The sequence below is a fragment of the Rhopilema esculentum genome, chromosome 4, assembly GCF_057945365.1.
Source record: "Rhopilema esculentum isolate cy_ngs chromosome 4, ASM5794536v1, whole genome shotgun sequence".
In the NCBI taxonomy this organism is placed as follows: Eukaryota; Metazoa; Cnidaria; class Scyphozoa; order Rhizostomeae; family Rhizostomatidae; genus Rhopilema; species Rhopilema esculentum.
The window spans coordinates 10,572,019-10,592,669 of record NC_142818.1 but is presented as its reverse complement, the minus strand read 5'-3'; the positions used below and the strand labels follow the sequence as shown (position 1 = coordinate 10,592,669).

At 36.6% G+C, this 20,651-nt stretch overlaps 1 protein-coding gene across 1 annotated transcript; it reads left to right on the top strand.

Annotated features, from left to right (window-relative positions):
* The first annotated feature begins 14,428 nt into the window (after positions 1-14,428).
* Positions 14,429-18,312, top strand: LOC135690950 (uncharacterized). Its single transcript, XM_065208648.2, has 6 exons — positions 14,429-14,733; positions 15,280-15,348; positions 15,567-15,617; positions 15,868-15,941; positions 16,544-16,613; positions 17,183-18,312. The coding sequence occupies exons 1-6, from the start codon at positions 14,632-14,634 to the stop codon at positions 17,309-17,311; spliced, it is 495 nt and encodes a 164-aa protein (XP_065064720.2). The 5' UTR covers positions 14,429-14,631; the 3' UTR covers positions 17,312-18,312.
* Positions 18,313-20,651: the final 2,339 nt, after the last annotated feature.

The window sequence follows — 20,651 nt, the reverse complement described above, 5'->3', positions numbered from 1 at the left end:
AAAAACATCTAAAAAAGTTGCTGAAACTAAAGACCGATACATATTGAATCAAAAACTGTAAAAACCCCTTGTACCGTCTCTTTACTTGAAAGTTACTGTTAATGTTCGTATAAACTTTTTCTACTTTAATAATTCAAAATTTGTTCTATTAAGAGGCGTTCAAAATTTTTTGTAAGTATTAATTTGGTGTTTTCTGTAACCCCCATATCCCCGTGTCTAACAAAAGTTGTCAACATGGACAAACTTCAAAGTAATACCTTTTGGTTATTCTATATACTTGTAACCTTGTATATATTCATTATTTGTAAAATCTTGAGGAATTTTTATAGTAATTGGGGACCACAAAAATATTTTGGAGCTAAGAAGAATCTTTTTCTCAGTTTCAAGGGTATTCTTGAGTCTTGACTTTTTTAGAATGTAGCAATGTAAAACTAAAACAACTAAATTTGAAGAGGAATCTTATTGAAACCGTTTCGTTTCATGATGATTATAATGAGATTTTGAATTTTCCACTTTAGACTTCCACCAATTAAGCTTCTTCGCAGAGAAAATAATCGCGACTTCCTAGCAATCTTTTCTTTGCTGCCCCGCATCAATGCGGCAAATCTGACGTCAAACAATCGAAAGATGTCACTGAAAGTTTTGCTTCTTTCGTGTACAATTTTGAATAGTTATTTATCATTAACAATGCTGGAAGTTCGCTAAAATTATAGAAAAACCTGTTTTTAAGATTCTTCAAACATAAACTTGTTCTTTTTTCCTGGTGAACATTTGCATATACTTTGCTATAATATTCACCAATTAAAATGTTCTTGCAAGAAAACACGCTGGGACCCAGACTCCTCGCTTCCTATTCCAATTCGATAATTGATAAATTTCTCATTAATATGACGTCAAAAGACTTCAGTTGAACCTATCAATTCTTAACTCTTTACTCGCTTTCAATTATGGAAGCTAACGAGAAGTGACAGACATGTTTTCGAAGTATTTGCATCGCTCCACTGCGAGCACAAATCCAGATGGATTGAATGTGTGGAGCCTGCCAACCTTACATCGCGCAGCTTATAAGAACAAGATCGATAAATTGATCCGTCTTTTAAACAAAAGGCAAAATGGTATCGATAAGAAAGACAATGTAGGACGGTGAGTTTTTGTCGTTGCATATATTGATTATCGAAAGAAAAATAGTCGAAGTATGAATTATAAAGAGAAGAAAAGTGAAGAAGATATAATTTTTAATAACATCTTTTTGTAATTGATATGCTTCGGAAGATTTGTGACAAATATGATCTTTTATTAATTTTATGTTGATATTTGGTCTTAATAAGTAACTGTGTCCTGCGGGCGATTATTAAAAGAGAGGTATGTACCAGGTTTATTACTTCAATTGCATTTAGTCACCGATCGCAACCATTAGCTCGAATGGAAGTGATAATTATGCAGCTTAGATATTCTTAAACGTAAAAATGAAAGTTTTTATTCTAATATTCTCAACATTTTAATCTTTAACAGCAACATGATATAGCAGTTAACTGGACTCTAGTTTAATTAAAAAAGGTCTTAAGTAACGTAATAAATTTCTAATTTTGCACTGTTACGCTAAAAATATTCAAAGAGTCTCGCTTGTTCTGTTTAATGTCCTATTGTAACTGGTAAAGATAACTCAATTTGATACAAAATTTGATACGATATTTTGCACTCACATTTTACTTGCATCAAACTCATTAGAGGCTACTTATGTTGTTTGATATTCCAGAACTGCATTACACTATGGCTGCCTCGCAGGCAGTGTCCAAGTAGTGCAGCTCATCTTGGACAGAAATGGAAAAATCATCGCTGACAATGTAGGCCAGAGTCCTGTCTTTATGGTGAGTTAGTTTATTTCTTGTCTTCAAAGAAGAGCAGTATTTTCAATCAGTGTTGCTTCCATTGGAAGGTAAGAGCAGCATTAAACAAACATTTAACGTGATTGAATGCCTTTACATTTTAACAGGCAATCGGAAACGGACATCTGGAAATTGTCAAGATATTTTATGGAATCAAGTTTGATTTCAACAAAGCTGATAACAATGGAACAACACCCCTGCATCTCGCCATATTTAAGAAGAATGTGACGATTGTTGAGTTCCTGGTGAAGCAAGTGAATGTCAATGTTGATGCATCTGATATGGTATGTTCTTTGGCAAGCTATTTCTTCTTATCAAAGTTTTACTAGCATATTACAACCATAAAATTTGTTAATTTTCAACAGAAAGAAGGAAACTTATTGCAACATTAAAAAATCGACAATGAATTACTAACCAACGACGATATGTTTCTTGGTAAATATCGATGTACTGACTTTCATTTAAGTTCTGATAAACACCTTTTGATTTCAAATGCTCGAACTTTGTCATTTTTCCGACATTCTACAACTGCTGAACTCTTTTCTCCTAGCAATTGACCACCCCATTGCACCAGGCAATTCGATCTGATATACCCATGGTGGTGTTACTGCTTGTGGAAAAAGGTGCCAAAACAGAGATCAGAGACAAAATTGGAAAGTGAGTGTCTTTCGTTCAAATAGTAAATTACGATTAATCGTTCATTTAATTGTCTTAGTAATTTAGCAATTAATTATTAGGCAGAATCGAATTCTAGCGCTCTTACTCTTTCAAGAACATGAGTGTCTACAACAACCTACAGAACGATAAAAAACTCTAAAGCATTGCTACGTATATCACATAAAAAAATTCATGCAGCTTAGTATTAAATGAAGAGAAATAATAATTTGACACCGAAAGCCCTTTTGTTTTGACTCTAAATAATGTTTCAAATAAAACAAAGGCAAATGACAATGAAGACCCAAAAGATAGATTTAATTTCAAAGGAATAAAACTTAACCGACATATACTGTCAATGAATCAACAATCAATCATTTGTTTCAATTTATCGGCTTGGTTTCAGAGTCAAAAATCTGAGCGAAAGTTTAGCTGTTTACTGAATTGATGCACAATGAATAAACTATATATTATATACAAAAATTGTATATTATGTATAAAAACTCTTTGTTATATATAAAATCTATATATTATATGTAAAAACTTATTACCTTTCCCTTTAGCTTCATCATAGCATGTGCTACCTTACGTTTTTAGCTAGTTGTTTAATCTAGGGAATGCTCTTTTTTGTTGGCTCACGTATATCATAGTATTCTTGACATTTATCATATATATTATTCTATGAAAGAACTAAATAATTCAAACTCATGAATATTCATTAAATAATCGCTTTTTCAATCTTGTGATTTTCAATCTTGTCGATATCCAATAGAATCATTTGAGCGTAACAGGATTGGATGTACATTTTATTATCAATTGTAGAATTAATGTGCAAAAGATCATCAAACATGGCCTGGCAAGTTCAATTAGTACTTTGGCAAATTTACTTCACCTTATGAGTGTTGTTTAATTAACTGGTACTCAATAATTATATTATCTTACAAACAGAACGCCATTGATGATGGCTTGTGTGAAAGGACAAGAGCAATGTGTCGAGATTCTTCTGAAAAATAAAGCCAACATATACCGTAAAGGTAACAGCAGTGTTGTGGAGCAGATGGCCACCCAATTCGGACATCATAGGTAACTAACTGTAGCTTTGATCCAAAATTCACTCTAGGAACAAACATTTCACTGTTGATCTTTAAAAATGGTAGCTTGTATTAGATGCCTAAATTTAAACACTTAAGATTCACTTGAAGTTCTACAGGACTTGTTTCTGTCACTCATGCTCCTTAAAAATGGTTACTATTATATAAGACAAGCTGACTAGAAACCTATTCGCTGAAATCAGTTTTACTTTGGAGCCATTGATTTTGGAACTATCTTTGATTTCTAGAATCTATACCATGGTCAAGAAATTCAGGCTGGCCTCAGACCGAAAAGTTCGACAAAAATCTACAGGTTTGCAAAGTCAAAATTTTAATGAATATTTTCTACGACTAATCATATTATTTGTCTACTTTTATTAGCAAAAATGTTATATTTATCTATATAATAAATTTTTAGAGGTTCAAATTGAAAGTCACTCAGAGGTTCAAAAAAACAGTAAAGGGAGCGGTTCAATTCCTGATAAGCCACTTGATTCTGGCTTAGGAATGCTTTCATCGAGTGGACAAATGACCCGAAGTAACCAGCTTTGCAATGCAGCAAGCATTGAAGCCCCCGAATTTGTCAAAATGCAATTCTCAGCTGGTGAGTGATTAGAAGACTTGAATAGAATAAAAACTTGATTCTTTTGACAATCTTTTGAAATGTATAAAAGAAGCAATTTTCCATAAAAGAGTGCTTCACTCGAACAGTCTAACACTTACATCTTAGATATGTATGAAACAAATAAAACCATTGATCAGTAAAAATTTATACTTTCTTATCAACAATCTCCATTTTCCATAAGACACCCCATCTTCAGTGAAAATTGAGACCGCTATCTCAGAACATCAACAAAACGACCATCATGTAGAAGTGGCCGTGGCACAACCATTAGCCATTAATATCAAACCATACGTAGAAAACCCCGCAGCCACCGCTGAATTCGACGCCCTATACCCAGATCAGCCACTGGCTCAGTTTGACAAGGATACACCAAAACTTGGTTCCAATGACATCGCAGTCACTTTTGATGAAGTTCCTACTGGTATGTTTGTGTATTATATTAAACCAACACTTGCCTGCTTAAAAATAATTTGCTTTTAAAGTATAAAAACGTATTCTAATGGACGAAAATTGGTTTCTTCTCTAATTCATCCACATTTCTTAAACCAGAATCCCCATCTTCAGTGGAATCGGAGACCGCCGTCTCCCAGCATCAACAAGAGAACCTTTCTGCAGAAGTGACATCTTCATTGGCAAATAACATCACACCAGACACAGATGAGCCAACAGCCATCGCTGAATTCGAATCCCTATCACCAGATCAGCCACTGGCTCAATTTGACAAGGATACACCAGAACTTGGTTCCAATGACATCGCAGTCACCTTTGATGAAGATCCTACTGGTATGTTTAACTACAAGATTTCAGGAAACTCTTTATTGCCTTGAATTGCTTTCTAAGTGACAAAAGTTGGTTTCTTCTCTAATTCATCAACATTTCTTAAACAGAATCCCCATCTTCAGTGGAATCGGAGACCGCCGTCTCCCAGCATCAACAAGAGATCCTTTCTGCAGAAGTGACATCTTCATTGGCAAATGACATCACACCAGACGCAGATGAGCCAACAGCCATCGCTGAATTCGAATCCCTATCACCAGATCAGCCACTGGCTCAATTTGACAAGGATACACCAGAACTTGGTTCCAATGACATCGCAGTCACCTTTGATGAAGATCCTACTGGTATGTTTAACTACAAGATTTCAGGAAACTCTTTATTGCCTTGAATTGCTTTCTAAGTGACAAAAGTTGGTTTCTTCTCTAATTCATCCACATTTCTTAAACAGAATCCCCATCTTCAGTGGAATCGGAGACCGCCGTCTCCCAGCATCAACAAGAGATCCTTTCTGCAGAAGTGACATCTTCATTGGCAAATGACATCACACCAGACGCAGATGAGCCAACAGCCATCGCTGAATTCGAATCCCTATCACCAGATCAGCCACTGGCTCAATTTGACAAGAATACACCAGAACTTGGTTCCAATGACATCGCAGTCACCTTTGATGAAGATCCTACTGGTATGTTTAACTACAAGATTTCAGGAAACTCTTTATTGCTTTGAATTGCTTTCTAAGTGACAAAAGTTGGTTTCTTCTCTAATTCATCCACATTTCTTAAACAGAATCCCCATCTTCAGTGGAATCGGAGACTGCCGTCTCCCAGCATCAACAAGAGATCCTTTCTGCAGAAGTGACATCTTCATTGGCAAATGACATCACACCAGACGCAGATGAGCCAACAGCCATCGCTGAATTCGAATCCCTATCACCAGATCAGCCACTGGCTCAATTTGACAAGGATACACCAGGACTTGGTTCCAATGACATCGCAGTCACCTTTGATGAAGATCCTACTGGTATGTTTAACTACAAGATTTCAGGAAACTCTTTATTGCCTTGAATTGCTTTCTAAGTGACAAAAGTTGGTTTCTTCTCTAATTCATCCACATTTCTTAAACAGAATCCCCATCTTCAGTGGAATCGGAGACCGCCGTCTCCCAGCATCAACAAGAGATCCTTTCTGCAGAAGTGACATCTTCATTGGCAAATGACATCACACCAGACGCAGATAAGCCAACAGCCATCGCTGAATTCGAATCCCTATCACCAGATCAGCCACTGGCTCAATTTGACAAGGATACACCAGAACTTGGTTCCAATGACATCGCAGTCACCTTTGATGAAGATCCTACTGGTATGTTTAACTACTAGATTTCAGGAAACTCTTTATTGCCTTGAATTGCTTTCTAAGTGACAAAAGTTGGTTTCTTCTCTAATTCATCCACATTTCTTAAACAGAATCCCCATCTTCAGTGGAATCGGAGACCGCCGTCTCCCAGCATCAACAAGAGATCCTTTCTGCAGAAGTGACATCTTCATTGGCAAATGACATCACACCAGACGCAGATAAGCCAACAGCCATCGCTGAATTCGAATCCCTATCACCAGATCAGCCACTGGCTCAATTTGACAAGGATACACCAGAACTTGGTTCCAATGACATCGTAGTCACCTTTGATGAAGATCCTACTGGTATGTTTAACTACAAGATTTCAGGAAACTCTTTATTGCTTTGAATTTCGTTCTAATTGACAAAAATTGGTTTCTTCTCTAATCTATCCTCATTTTTGAAACAGAATCCCCATCTTCAGTGGAATCGGAGACCGCCGTCTCCCAGCATCAACAAGAGATCCTTTCTGCAGAAGTGACACCTTCATTGGCAAATGACATCACACCAGACGCAGATGAGCCAACAGCCATCGCTGAATTCGAATCCCCATCACCAGATCAGCCACTGGCTCAATTTGACAAGGATACACCAGAACTTGGTTCCAATGACATCGCAGTCACCTTTGATGAAGATCCTACTGGTATGTTTAACTACAAGATTTCAGGAAACTCTTTATTGCCTTGAATTGCTTTCTAATTGACAAAAATTGGTTTCTTCTCTAATCTATCCTCATTTTTGAAACAGAATCCCCATCTTCAGTGGAATCGGAGACCGCCGTCTCCCAGCATCAACAAGAGATCCTTTCTGCAGAAGTGACACCTTCATTGGCAAATGACATCACACCAGACGCAGATGAGCCAACAGCCATCGCTGAATTCGAATCCCTATCAGCAGATCAGCCACTGGCTCAATTTGACAAGGATACACCAGAACTTGGTTCCAATGACATCGCAGTCACCTTTGATGAAGATCCTACTGGTATGTTTAACTACAAGATTTCAGGAAACTCTTTATTGCCTTGAATTGCTTTCTAAGTGACAAAAGTTGGCTTCTTCTCTAATTCATCCACATTTCTTAAACAGAATCCCCATCTTCAGTGGAATCGGAGACCGCCGTCTCCCAGCATCAACAAGAGATCCTTTCTGCAGAAGTGACACCTTCATTGGCAAATGACATCACACCAGACGCAGATGAGCCAACAGCCATCGCTGAATTCGAATCCTTATCACCAGATCAGCCACTGGCTCAATTTGACAAGGATACACCAGAACTTGGTTCCAATGACATCGCAGTCACCTTTGATGAAGATCCTACTGGTATGTTTAACTACAAGATTTCAGGAAACTCTTTATTGCCTTGAATTGCTTTCTAAGTGACAAAAGTTGGTTTCTTCTCTAATTCATCCACATTTCTTAAACAGAATCCCCATCTTCAGTGGAATCGGAGACCGCCGTCTCCCAGCATCAACAAGAGATCCTTTCTGCAGAAGTGACACCTTCATTGGCAAATGACATCACACCAGACGCAGATGAGCCAACAGCCACCGCTGAATTCGAATCTCCATCACCAGATCAGCCACTGGCTCAGTTTGACAAGGATACACCAGAACTTGGTTCCAATGACATCGCAGTCACCTTTGATGAAGATCCTACTGGTATGTTTAACTACAAGATTTCAGGAAACTCTTTATTGCCTTGAATTGCTTTCTAAGTGACAAACTTTGGTTTCTTCTCTAATTCATCCACATTTCTTAAACAGAATCCCCATCTTCAGTGGAATCGGAGACCGCCGTCTCCCAGCATCAACAAGAGATCCTTTCTGCAGAAGTGACATCTTCATTGGCAAATGACATCACACCAGACGCAGATGAGCCAACAGCCACCGCTGAATTCGAATCTCCATCACCAGATCAGCCACTGGCTCAGTTTGACAAGGATACACCAGAACTTGGTTCCAATGACATCGCAGTCACCTTTGATGAAGATCCTACTGGTATGTTTAACTACAAGATTTCAGGAAACTCTTTATTGCCTTGAATTGCTTTCTAAGTGACAAAAGTTGGTTTCTTCTCTAATTCATCCACATTTCTTAAACAGAATCCCCATCTTCAGTGGAATCGGAGACCGCCGTCTCCCAGCATCAACAAGAGATCCGTTCTGCAGAAGTGACACCTTCATTGGCAAATGACATCATACCAGACGCAGATGAGCCAACAGCCACCGCTGAATTCGACGTCCTATCACCAGATCAGCCACTGGCTCAGTTTGACAAAGATACACCAGAACCTGGTTCCAATGACATCGCAGTCACGTTTGATGAGAATTCTGCTGGTATGTTTGTGCATTATATTAAACCAACACTTGCCTGCTTAAAAATATTTTACATTCAAAATATAAAACGTATTCTAAGTGACAAAAGTTGGTTTCTTCTCTAATCTATCCTCATTTTTTAAACAGAATCCCCATCTTCAGTGGAATCGGAGACCGCCGTCTCCCAGCATCAACAAGAGATCCTTTTTGCAGAAGTGACACCTTCATTGGCAAATGACATCACACCAGACGCAGATGAGCCAACAGCCATCGCTGAATTCGAATCCCTATCACCAGATCAGCCACTGGCTCAATTTGACAAGGATACACCAGAACTTGGTTCCAATGACATCGCAGTCACCTTTGATGAAGATCCTACTGGTATGTTTAACTACAAGATTTCAGGAAACTCTTTATTGCCTTGAATTGCTTTCTAAGTGACAAAAGTTGGTTTCTTCTCTAATCTATCCTCATTTTTTAAACAGAATCCCCATCTTCAGTGGAATCGGAGACCGCCGTCTCCCAGCATCAACAAGAGATCCGTTCTGCGGAAGTGACACCTTCATTGGCAAATGACATCATACCAGACGCAGATGAGCCAACAGCCACCGCTGAATTCGACGTGCTATCACCAGATCAGCCACTGGCTCAATTTGACAAAGATACACCAGAACCTGCTTCCAATGACATCGCAGTCACGTTTGATGAAAATTCTGCTGGTATGTTTGTGCATTATATTAAACCAACACTTGCCTGCTTAAAAATATTTTACATTCAAAATATAAAACGTATTCTAAGTGACAAAAGTTGGTTTCTTCTCTAATCTATCCTCATTTTTTAAACAGAATCCCCATCTTCAGTGGAATCAGAGACCGCCGTCTCCCAGCATCAACAAGAGATCCTTTCTGCAGAAGTGACATCTTCATTGGCAAATGACATCACACCAGACGCAGATGAGCCAACAGCCACCGCTGAATTCGAATCCCTATCACCAGATCAGCCACTGGCTCAGTTTGACAAGGATACACCGGAACTTGGTTCCAATGACATTGGAGCCATCTTTGATGAAAATTCTGCTGGTATGTTTGTGCATTATATGAAACCAACACTTGCCTGCTTAAAAATATTTTACATTCAAAATATAAAACGTATTCTAAGTGACAAAAGGTGGTTTCTTCTCTAATCTATCCTCATTTTTTAAACAGAATCCCCATCTTCAGTGGAATCGGAGACCGCCGTCACCCAGCATCAACAAGAGATCCTTTCTGCAGAAGTGACATCTTCATTGGCAAATGACATCACACCAGACGCAGATGAGCCAACAGCCATCGCTGAATTCGAATCCCCATCACCAGATCAGCCACTGGCTCAGTTTGACAAGGATACACCAGAACTTGGTTCCAATGACATCGCAGTCACCTTTGATGAAGATCCTACTGGTATGTTTTACTACAAGCTTTCGGGAAACTCTTTATTGCTTTGAATTGCTTTCTAAGTGTCAAAAGTTGGTTTCTTCTCTAATTCATCCACATTTCTTGAACAGAATCCCCATCTTCAGTGGAATCGGAGACCGCGGTCTCCCAGTTTCAACAAGGGATCATCACTGCAGAAGTGACACCTTTATTGGCAATTAACATCGTACAAGACGCAGATGAGCCAACATCCACCGTTGAATATGACACGCTAGCGCCAGATCAGCCACTGGTTCAGATGGACCAAAAAAGAGCAGCACTTGGTTCCAATGACATAGCAGTCACCTTTGATGATGATTCTATTGGTATATATTTATATCAAATTATATCAAATGCTTTGTTTTTTAAAAATCCTCCAAATTTTGTTTCAGATGACATTGGTGAGCATTTACTTTAAAAAATGAAATAATTCTTGTGTATATATGCTGTTTTTAGTGTAAATTCAACAATTTTAAATGTAGACAAAAGTTGTTCTTGCTTTTAACAGTTTTGCTAGTATAGTGCTTCATTTAATATCCTTTCTTAACTTTCTAATTTCCTCTTGTTCTTGTTATCATTTCAGGTTTTAGATCAAAAAGAGAATGCGAGAGAATGATGTCAACTAAGGAAGACATTGCTGTTTGTAGTAATGAGATAGAATCATCAAACATTGGCAGTGCTGTTAAAGGTCGTGAAAAGTCACAACAGGGCAGTTTGTTAATTGAAGTTGAAAACATTGCGACTCTTTCTGAATTTGAGGAGTTCAAGATCTATTGCATCAAAGCAAAAGAGAAGCTTAAAAATCATGACGCCATGGAACAGAGTTGTAAGGACATGCAAGATGAGCTGAACCGACTTAAGTTATGCGTAAAAGAAGCAGACAAGCAGAGACTTAAGCAAGATAGAGTAATGATTGAAAACAAAGTACTTGCTGCAAAGAATGAAGAATTGTCCCAAAAAGTGGATTTTCTAAGTAAACAGCTCGAAAAGGAAGTCTCTTCCAGAGCAAATGACAAAGGGTACATCTTCAGTTTAGAAGTAGAATGCGAAACAGTTAGGGAAGAATTGGAAAAGCAAAATGAAGATAGGATGAAATCGCTCAAGTTGATAGAGAGTAAAAAAGTTCAAGAAGCAAATGATATTCTGGCCAAAATAGAACCAAATTCTTTAAAAGAGAAACTATTGCAAGCTAATTTAATCTGTGAAGATACAAAAATAAATCTAGAATTAGTTGCAAAGAAGGCCAATGAATGGTCTGAGGTTGAAGATCTTGTGAGGTCAAAATCTTCTGAGTGGAGCCCTTTGACGGAAGATCTTAGACAAAATGTAATGGGCTCAGACCAATGCAGTTCAGAAGTTGGCTCACAGGCAGTAAATGTGAAAGATTTCATCGGCATTTTGCTTAAAGGGGAGGAGCGTGCTAAGAAAATTATTGCAGAGCAAAACATTCAATACAACGAGCTGAAAACCAGACACGATGCTGTGTTGGCAAAGAACAACGAACTGCAAAACGACATTTCTAGATTAGTGCTCACTGAGCGAGAGAACTCTGACCTTAGAAAGAGGCTTCAGAAACTATCTAGTGAGCGTGGCATCGTGAGAAAGAATCTGGACTGGCAAGTAGAGAAGGAAAGCGAGATCGAACTGCTGAGTGAAACAAACAGCACTTTGATGACAGAGAATGAGAGACTTCGCTCACATGCTGATCAACTTGTGCAAGAGAAAAGTGAATGTGAAGTGGTGCTTGGTCTTCTTGAAAAAGAAAATGAAGGTCTGCTAGAAAAAGCAATCAAGCTTGATGATTTAGAATTGCACCAGAATAGACGACAAGATGATGTAAAAGGGTTACAGGAGGAGATTTTATTTTTGGGAGAAATCATCAGAGAGAAAGATACAGAGAAGATGAGGCTAGCAGAAGACGTTCTTGAGTTACAAGAAAAGCTAGAAAACGAAGAATTCAAATACTTAGAGGCACACGAAGAGAATGAGTGTTTGAAGTCAGAGATATCTGATTACAAAATCAGATTTGATCAGCTCAAAAGTGATTATAAAATGAACCAAGAAGTGGCCATAGAGCAACGTGGCACAATTTCCTCTTTGAATCTACGGAAGGCAGACCTTGCAATAGAAATCGACCATTTAAAATCTCATCTCGGGAGCCTAAGAAAAATCAAAGACGAAAACGAGGCACTTTACAGTGAAGTTCGAAGCACGAAAAAAGATTTAAAAGAAATGGAGAGCCAGTATAATCGTGCTAAGCTCGAAGTCGATAGATTCAAAAAAAAGAATGAAGAAATGTTTGCTGACTTTAATTCAGCTGCTGAGGTTTTTTCTATGGAGAAGAAACAGTTGCTTCAGAAATGCATCAGTTTAGAAAAGTTTATGGCAAAGGAAAGGTTGGAATATGAAGCTAGCTTAAATGAGACTGAAAGAGAGAAGGAGGTTCTCAAATCAGAGCTTGGCATGGTAAGTACAGTGACTGAAAGCAAGTTGAGAATGCTTGCAGAGAATTAGGGTATTTATTGCACCAATGTACAAGGGGGCGATATTAATGGGGTGTCAATGAAGAAGTTCTTAAAACTGATGATGATGTTGATTGTCAGTTTGCCTTCGATAATTTGCCACAATTGATTTTAAACTACATATAAATTCTTTCAAAAATGTTTGGGGACTGGGGCAGACAACACATAAAGTAGTGCTATTTAATAAGCAGAGTGATCTATGATTCATTAAGAGATGACCTGGGGAAAGCGTGTGTGGGTATGTAAAGAAACTCTTCAAAGCAGGATGTTTTAAGTTGTTTCAATTTAATTCAATTCAATTCATGCAAATAGCTTCAGCGCAGGAGCAAGTTTGAAATCAAAGTGAGAATAGCCTTCTTTTCTGTTATTTCAGTTTCTATTCTATTCTCAGATGAGATGAGTTTTGCTCAATTCTCTAAATTTGCTAATATTTCTAAAATTTTAGATCGATGGCTGTCATAAATTTAATTTAGAGGCAATGATCAAGCTTCGTGATGGTAAGTTTAATTGTTTTTCTTTTCTTTATTGGTATCAAGACTACTTTACCGAAGTATCGTTTCTCAAAATTATAAAGATTAGAAATTATGCTCTATGTTTATAGAACAGGACGGTTTTAAGTTGCTTCCCCGAACTGTACGCTTACTGCGATAATCAGGAAACTCTTTCAAGCAATTAACATGGAAATTAAATTTCACTTCATCTCGTGTTTTTCAGAGCTGGCTGAATGCAAGAAAAATCTAGCGGTAAGGCTGATCTATATTATATATTATATATGATATTTATAAACAGTAGCAAATATTTAGAATCTTCTTATCGAAGAAAGCTCGAATTCTTGGCAGGCCAAGCATCTTTCATGACTCTTATTTAGTCAGTATTTTTCATATTTATCTCTTTTATTTTTAAAATTCTACTTCTAAACCTTTCGTGTCATCTTTTATTTTCTTTCTTTGCACTTTTAGGTCTATGAAGTGAACGATAACAGACCAAGAGGTAATCATGTCACATGATACTGAATTCGATCGTTTTACTATTCAGCTGCTTGAGTCCCATTAATTAAAAATCTTTACGACGTCCCTTACTCTGGCCCTCGAAAGAAAACAATTGGTGGTACCAGGTAATGATGAAAGTTTCTTTTCTAGATGACCCAAGATGGAAACTTGCAGAAAACAATAAATACGAGGCAAAGGTTGGCAATGGACTTTACTTTACTCATAATCAAAACTTGTTGACTATAACTTGTTAAAACTGCTAAATAATCATTTAATTATCATTGTACCTCATGTTATCTTTGACTCATTCGAAGTATCATTGAAATATGCTATTAAACATTCTTTTTGTGTTTATTTGCTGTTTACATTGAGTGAAATATTGCATACATTTCTTTATCAAAGTAAAATTTTAATTTTAGCTGAAGAATTGCTTTTGCCAAATAACACAATTAGAATATGAGATAGAGAGAAGAGGAAAAGGCAAGTGTTTTTAATTCTCAATATGTTAAACACTAGTTTTAATTTGTATATTTTATTACGAAAAAGTCTATTTGAAGTAAGGTTATATATGAAACACAACTAAAGATAATTCTTTTTCTTTGTAGTTATCAAAGAAAATGAAGAAGACTTCAAGGTAAGAGTGGCTACTATGCATTTAAAAATATTGTAATTAATGTTTAGAAGTGCAGTCATATTATCTTGTGTAATGAATCTTTACTAAAGTTTTTGTCAAAAACAGCCGTAGATCCGAATCGATTAATAAATAACTCTCTCAGGAAAGATAACATAGAATTTAAGTTCTGATGTAACGAGAGTTCTTCTAAGGTTGAGAAATATAGTTAATCTCAAAAATAGACTTGTAGTAATTAATTCTTCAAAAAATTGGGAGTATTTTAGTCATTTCAACATTCCTTGATTTAGTTTATTTTTCTGATGAAATTCAAGTTTCTATTCATCTTTCAGAAATTTGCAACCAAATATAAAGAAATCAAGGCTGAGAGAGACGAGCTGCGAAACGAATACTTCCGGTCTAAAGTATGATAATTGTGATTTGTGAAGTATATATTATGCAAATTAATTTCTATTGAGTTGATTTGTTATATGTAGGCCGTATTGGAAGTTTAATATGATGAAATACAATGCAGGGCGTATTAGATCAATTAGAAGTATAAGGGTGTGAAACCCCATCAGAAACAAAACAGGACTGGCTAAAACCACCAAAAATTCACATTCTGTTGACTCATTTTAGTTGTTTTTATTACGAAGGTTACACACAGTAACAAAGTAAAACTTCCTTATACCACCTGATACTAGCGTCCTGATGACGTGTTGTATGTTGATTGAATTAGGAGCATTACAAAAACTTCAAGACGACAACAAACGTTATCTAACGCGACTCTATATCAAACTTTGCATTATGCAGCAGACAGGCAAATGATAGTTAGGATCTTCTTTAGTTTGATAACAAGGCGATATAAACTGTTCTTCAAATTCGTTAGCATTTCTCGCAGGTTTTTACAAATCTTTTCTATTCCATAAAGACTAGAATCATGAGAGAAATTAATATTATTTTTTTCTCAGGTATCGGTGCAGAAGCTTGAATCTCAGCAACATCTTATAGTTCGAAAGAGTCGAAGCCTTGAGTCACAGGTAATAATCAGCCACTTAGCTGCTACATCACAATGTACCTGTCACAGGCTGTTGTCTCATATCAACTTTTAAATATGTTTCTTTAGTATCTTTAGCATTTATGTACTAGTATTTCTTCAAGTGTCGATTGCTTTTGGTTTATAAAACAAGTAGAAAGTTATCTCTACACGTTGATTTTGGTTGTATTAAATCAACAATTTTAACATTTCTCTACGCAGGTTGTTGAGTTAGAGAAAAAGAACGATCGCCTTTTGGCGGAAAAGAAAGAGGTTAGTTAGAATCCAATCTATCAAACAGGATCTACAAAGAAATATGTTATGTCTCAGATGTTTTTTTCAAAGATCGATTCTACTCGAAAGTAACTTCGATAATCATATTAAATTGCGAAGTGTCATTGACGAGAGCAATACAAAGAAAATAGCACCAGTTGCATTTAAATGGTTTAGTGTCAGAAAACATTGTATTTAGACCTTGATAAGCAAAGTTTAAATACTTAAGAGAAATCATTTGAAATTTTAGATTGAAAAGCTGTACTTTCAGTGTTTGAAGGACAATGACAAATTTTGCCAGAGCATTCACACTCTGGATATGACGTGAGTAAAAATACCATTGCTGGTCTGTTTTATGATATAAGAAACATGGACATACAAACATAGGAAAACTCTGTTTGAAAATGAAGATTTTAACTGCTTTATCATAGGCAGCAATATTATACATCATAGTTTTAAGATACATGGTTAATATTCGAAAAACATTACAAATGTTAATTAATGTGTGTTTTAATGTGTAGAGCAATAAATTCTAGTCGCAAATAAATTCTAGTTTCACCCTGTGTTTGCCAGTTGAATTGTCAGGAAATATTTCAACGTAAAAACCTTGGTTTGATATTATCATTGATTAGTACCAGCTTGCAAGTTGGATTCTTACCTTAAATAAATGTTTGCAATAAAAAACTCCAAGGATGATTGGTGCATATAGAGATCAAGTTGCAATATAGGTATTTCATATTAGGATTGACCTACACAAAAATTTTGGTATAACCTTCAGTATAACCTGTGTTGTAATTGGTTAAGGTCAAAGGGTGGCCATACCTATGATGCTCCAAATAGCAACATAATTATAGTTTCCTGCCTGGTAATTCCTTTTTTTTTTGCTTACAATTTATTTTAAGCGATACAATTTATTTTATTTTCAGACTCAAGTTATCAAAGAGCAGAAACGAAAATCTTGGAGCCTCAAGACAAGCTGCTCAGAAGGAGCCTGAGGTGAGTGTCACACCAGTTAGCAAAAAGAGCCTGTTTTCCCAGTTGCATAACATCATTTAACTTGAAGAAGGCTGGTAATTCAGGAAGACCTTGGGCAGGAAGGCAGAGGACTAAGGGGTTTAGGGCTGATAGCGGCTCAAAGTTTGCTACTAATTTCAAGCCTTGTTTGCATTTATAAAGCGGTAACTTAGTCAAATTTTTGCGGGTTCTGTCCCCAGGACCCCCAATGGCTACGTCACAAATCAATTTTAAGTAAATTTATGAGCACATTACTTGAATATGACCGCTGGGTTGGAAAATTGGGCCGAATACGAAACAAATGACAAAGTATAAAATGTTATAGTCTTACATCATCCCTTTCGCGTCTCAAACACTGATCTAGAGCCAATAAATACATAAAATCATTGATTTGAAAATCGCTTAAAAGGGGCTTGGTTTGAATATCTGGTCTATTTGTATTTTTTTCTGTACAACGACTTTTAGATTAGTTTTAGTAAGAAGGTTAGTTAGCATAAAATCAATAAGTCAGTTTATTATCAAAGTTTTGAGATAATTGGCCTAATTTGCAGCCCACAGCCACTGAATATACTGGCGCTGAAGCAAAGTGTGACGAAAGCTGTGAAGATAATTTGCAAAAAACAGGAAGTTGCTATAAAACTGAACCATTTGGTCGGTCATTATTTGATAATAATCTATAGACTTTTTTCATTTACTTATAAATATCTAAAAATCCTTGGTAAACAAACAGGCTAATAAATTTTTGCAGAAAGTTGCTGTATTTTATTCAAATGATTCTAGCATGTATATATATGGAAGAAACGAAATTTGTAAATATGTAAAATTGTGAATCTTTATGTACTAATATTTGCTGATGAAAATCCGCATGTTTTTTTGTGATATTGACCTCTGATGACACTTAACAAATGATTGAACAAAAATTGTCAATTCATCATTTTTAAAGTTGTGCTCAAAACCTCTTAGATAAAAGACGAACCAGAGCATATACCAGAAATTTGAGACGCACTTGGCTTACCCGACATCTGTCCTGGCCGTGTGAAAATTTTTGAGCCATTCGATTGGTACCTTTGGTACAAAATAGCTTTTTCGTACCTCTATCTAGAAGGACTGTAAGTCCGCCGAAAGCGGGGGTATTTACTGATCGCATTTTCAAGGTACACTCGTAAACTAAAGTGTAATCCGGGTCAAGTCATATCAAGTCATAACAAGCCTGTTTAAATAAATACAGCCATACATGGGTTACTACGATGTGCCAGTTAGACATGTGACCACAGCCGCAAATCAACGATAATCAGCTTAACAAGTCAAACGATTTCCAGACCTCAACTAAAAACTTTGATAAAGAAGTTATGGAAACTTCCGCTTACATGAATTTTTTTGCATTTTTAAACTTCTGCTAGTTTCAAACATGGTATCATTGTGTGCCTTAAAAGTTTGGCTACTAGAATGTAAAGAAATCAAAAGGATGTTTTCTTCCAGAAAACGTCTACCGTAACCTTAAAATTTAATAGAAAGCAGACGATGTACAAAAAGATGCAGAAAAGACTGGCGCCTTTTTCAATTCGTGACGTAATTCCACATGCACAGTAGAAAAGTTACCCGGACTCAATCCCCTATCGCAGTCAGTCTTGGTTGATTCATCCCGGGTTGAGTCATCCCGGGTTAAAATTACTGCGTTGAAATCCCTAATATAGATCTTACGTAGATCTAGCGATAAAAAATTTGGCAAAAGTTCAAATTTCACTGTATTTTCATAGATGTTATTTTTCATATTTGTAATAAGATGTATAAATTCAATTCTATCTGAAAAATTTGACATTTTAAAGGTATGATTTGCTTAACTGGTCATGTTCAAAACATCTGCGTTGTCCACTGTTGTTTCCTTGAACACGGGGCAAAATTCTATCGAAAAGACACGAAATAAGTTTTAAAAAGTTGGCGATGCTCAAGGTTAAGGTAAACGATTTTGTCATAATGTTTGGTTTTCTCTCCCTAAGAGCCAAACTATCAAAGGAATCGGATTAAACATACATAATTCGATGCACAAGAATGTGGTGATTCCAACCATATTAAAATAATTGGCAATTATTGTGGTACTTTCCAGGCAGATTTATTGCTCAAATGAATGTTCTGACTCGCATAAGCAGAAAGCGCAAATCACTCTATAAATTTTATAGCCAAATATAAGTGCAAGATTGTAAAACAATTGATTACCAATTTTTCCAGGGAAAATCCCCAGAAATTCTTTTGTTTTAGGGAAAATCTCGTACGCTATTTGCAAGAGTGACTACTCTCGACTTATCTGAAAAATGTGTGCAAGACACTGTGGTAAAGAAAACTTTCTCTTTACCAGCACCCATCTTGTTTTCTTAATAATTAAACCACAATTTGTTGCAAAAAACGCGCCAAACGTGGGGTTGAGGCCACATGGATTGTAACTGAGGTTGCGGAGCAAGTTGATACCGGATTTGAGCGTTTACACTTTACCCAATCCGATATATATCGGATTGGTTCCATACCACTTTCGTAGCGGAGTGATTTCACATCGAATTGGGTCCTCATCGTGTAAGGAGAAGGCCTATCTGGTATGAAACGAATCCGATATGAAGTGAATCCGGTATCGTGTAAACGGGGCCTTAAAAGGAAGGGGTATAATTATTTCGAAAGTTCAGCAACCCGTTTCTATTTTATTTTTGAGAGCTAATCTGTTGGAATGTGCCTTTGAAATATGTGGCAACAGCAAACTTCAGTGCTAATAGAGTACAGACATCAATGTTTGAAAATAAATCAGTAAGACCTTGAGCAAATATAGAAATACTCACCAGAGTGTGAATCTTTACATCCATTTACAACGAAAGTCATGTTGGCTGTTGTGCCTAACAAAACTAAAACAGCTTTCGTGCCAGCTCAGTTGAAAATTTCAAAACTTGGTTCCCCTTGGTCTAACTATTCTATGGCTAATAGAGTACAAACATCAATGTTTGAGAATAAATCAGTAAGACCTTGAGCAAATATAGAAAATACTCACCAGAGTTGAATCTTTACATCCATTTACAACGAAAGTCTGTCAAGTTGGCTGTTGTGCCTAACAAAACTAAAACAGTTTTCGTGCCAGCTCAGTTGAAAATTTCAAAACTTGGTTCCCCTTGGTCTAACTATTCTATGGCACTTGTTTGAAATTGATTTGAAAACTCGCTTTTAAAACATCTAGGGAATTAAACTCCCAGTGAGAAACGCAGAAAGGTCTAATGGGAGTTAATTATTTTAATGCACACAAGGGAAACTGGGGCAGAAACCGTACGATCTTAGCAATAAAAAACATGATATTTACTGCTAAATTTTTTTGTATGAATGGCATAGGCTGTTTTTTGGCATTCAATGGCGTATTTTTGGCATTCGATGGCATTTTTGAACCCTATCCAGACTGGTAGGCTCATTCAGACCCCCCCTCCCATCAACTAAAAATAACAATACTATAATTCGGTATATTGAAATATGGTGGCTGTTTTTTCACAGTGGTCAGGACCATCCTTTTGTTGTTTATGCCTATGCAAATGTACGCTGATGCAAGTTAGGAGAGTGGGAAAGAGAAATATGAGACACAAAACAAAGTTTCTGCAAAAGCGCTTATTTTGCTAGGCTGGGAACTAGAGTAATTATTAAAAAATCAGAATAACTGTTGAAAATAAACTATTCCTAATATTAAATCGAGCCATGGTTCAACTTTCATGGCCTAGAATATTATAGGATTTGAGTTGGAAGAGCCATTGTGGCTATTTTGTGTACAACGATTAGAAAAGCTCAAAGAAGTTAATGATTAGCCTGAGAGCGAAACAGGTTCCAAGGCTTTGGATAATCCTGTGCAAGATGGCCAGTCCACGTGCAGAATGGTTTTCTATGAGTGTTCGGATCAAAACGCACCAATAATAATCTTGAACATGAAATTGACCAATCAAAATGTATCTATCACGTGTGTTTCGATCAAGGGCCTAAGTTTGAAATAAAAGCCACAAGAACAAC

Bases quoted from the DNA above. Each gene is read 5' to 3' on its own strand.
- LOC135690950 (XM_065208648.2), top strand. From the start codon at position 14,632: ATGAAATTCAAGTTTCTATTCATCTTTCAGAAATTTGCAACCAAATAT. The intron at 15,349-15,566 runs GTAATAATCAGC...TTCTCTACGCAG, and splicing joins GTCGAAGCCTTGAGTCACAG to GTTGTTGAGTTAGAGAAAAA. The intron at 16,614-17,182 runs GTGAGTGTCACA...CCTAATTTGCAG, and splicing joins CTGCTCAGAAGGAGCCTGAG to CCCACAGCCACTGAATATAC.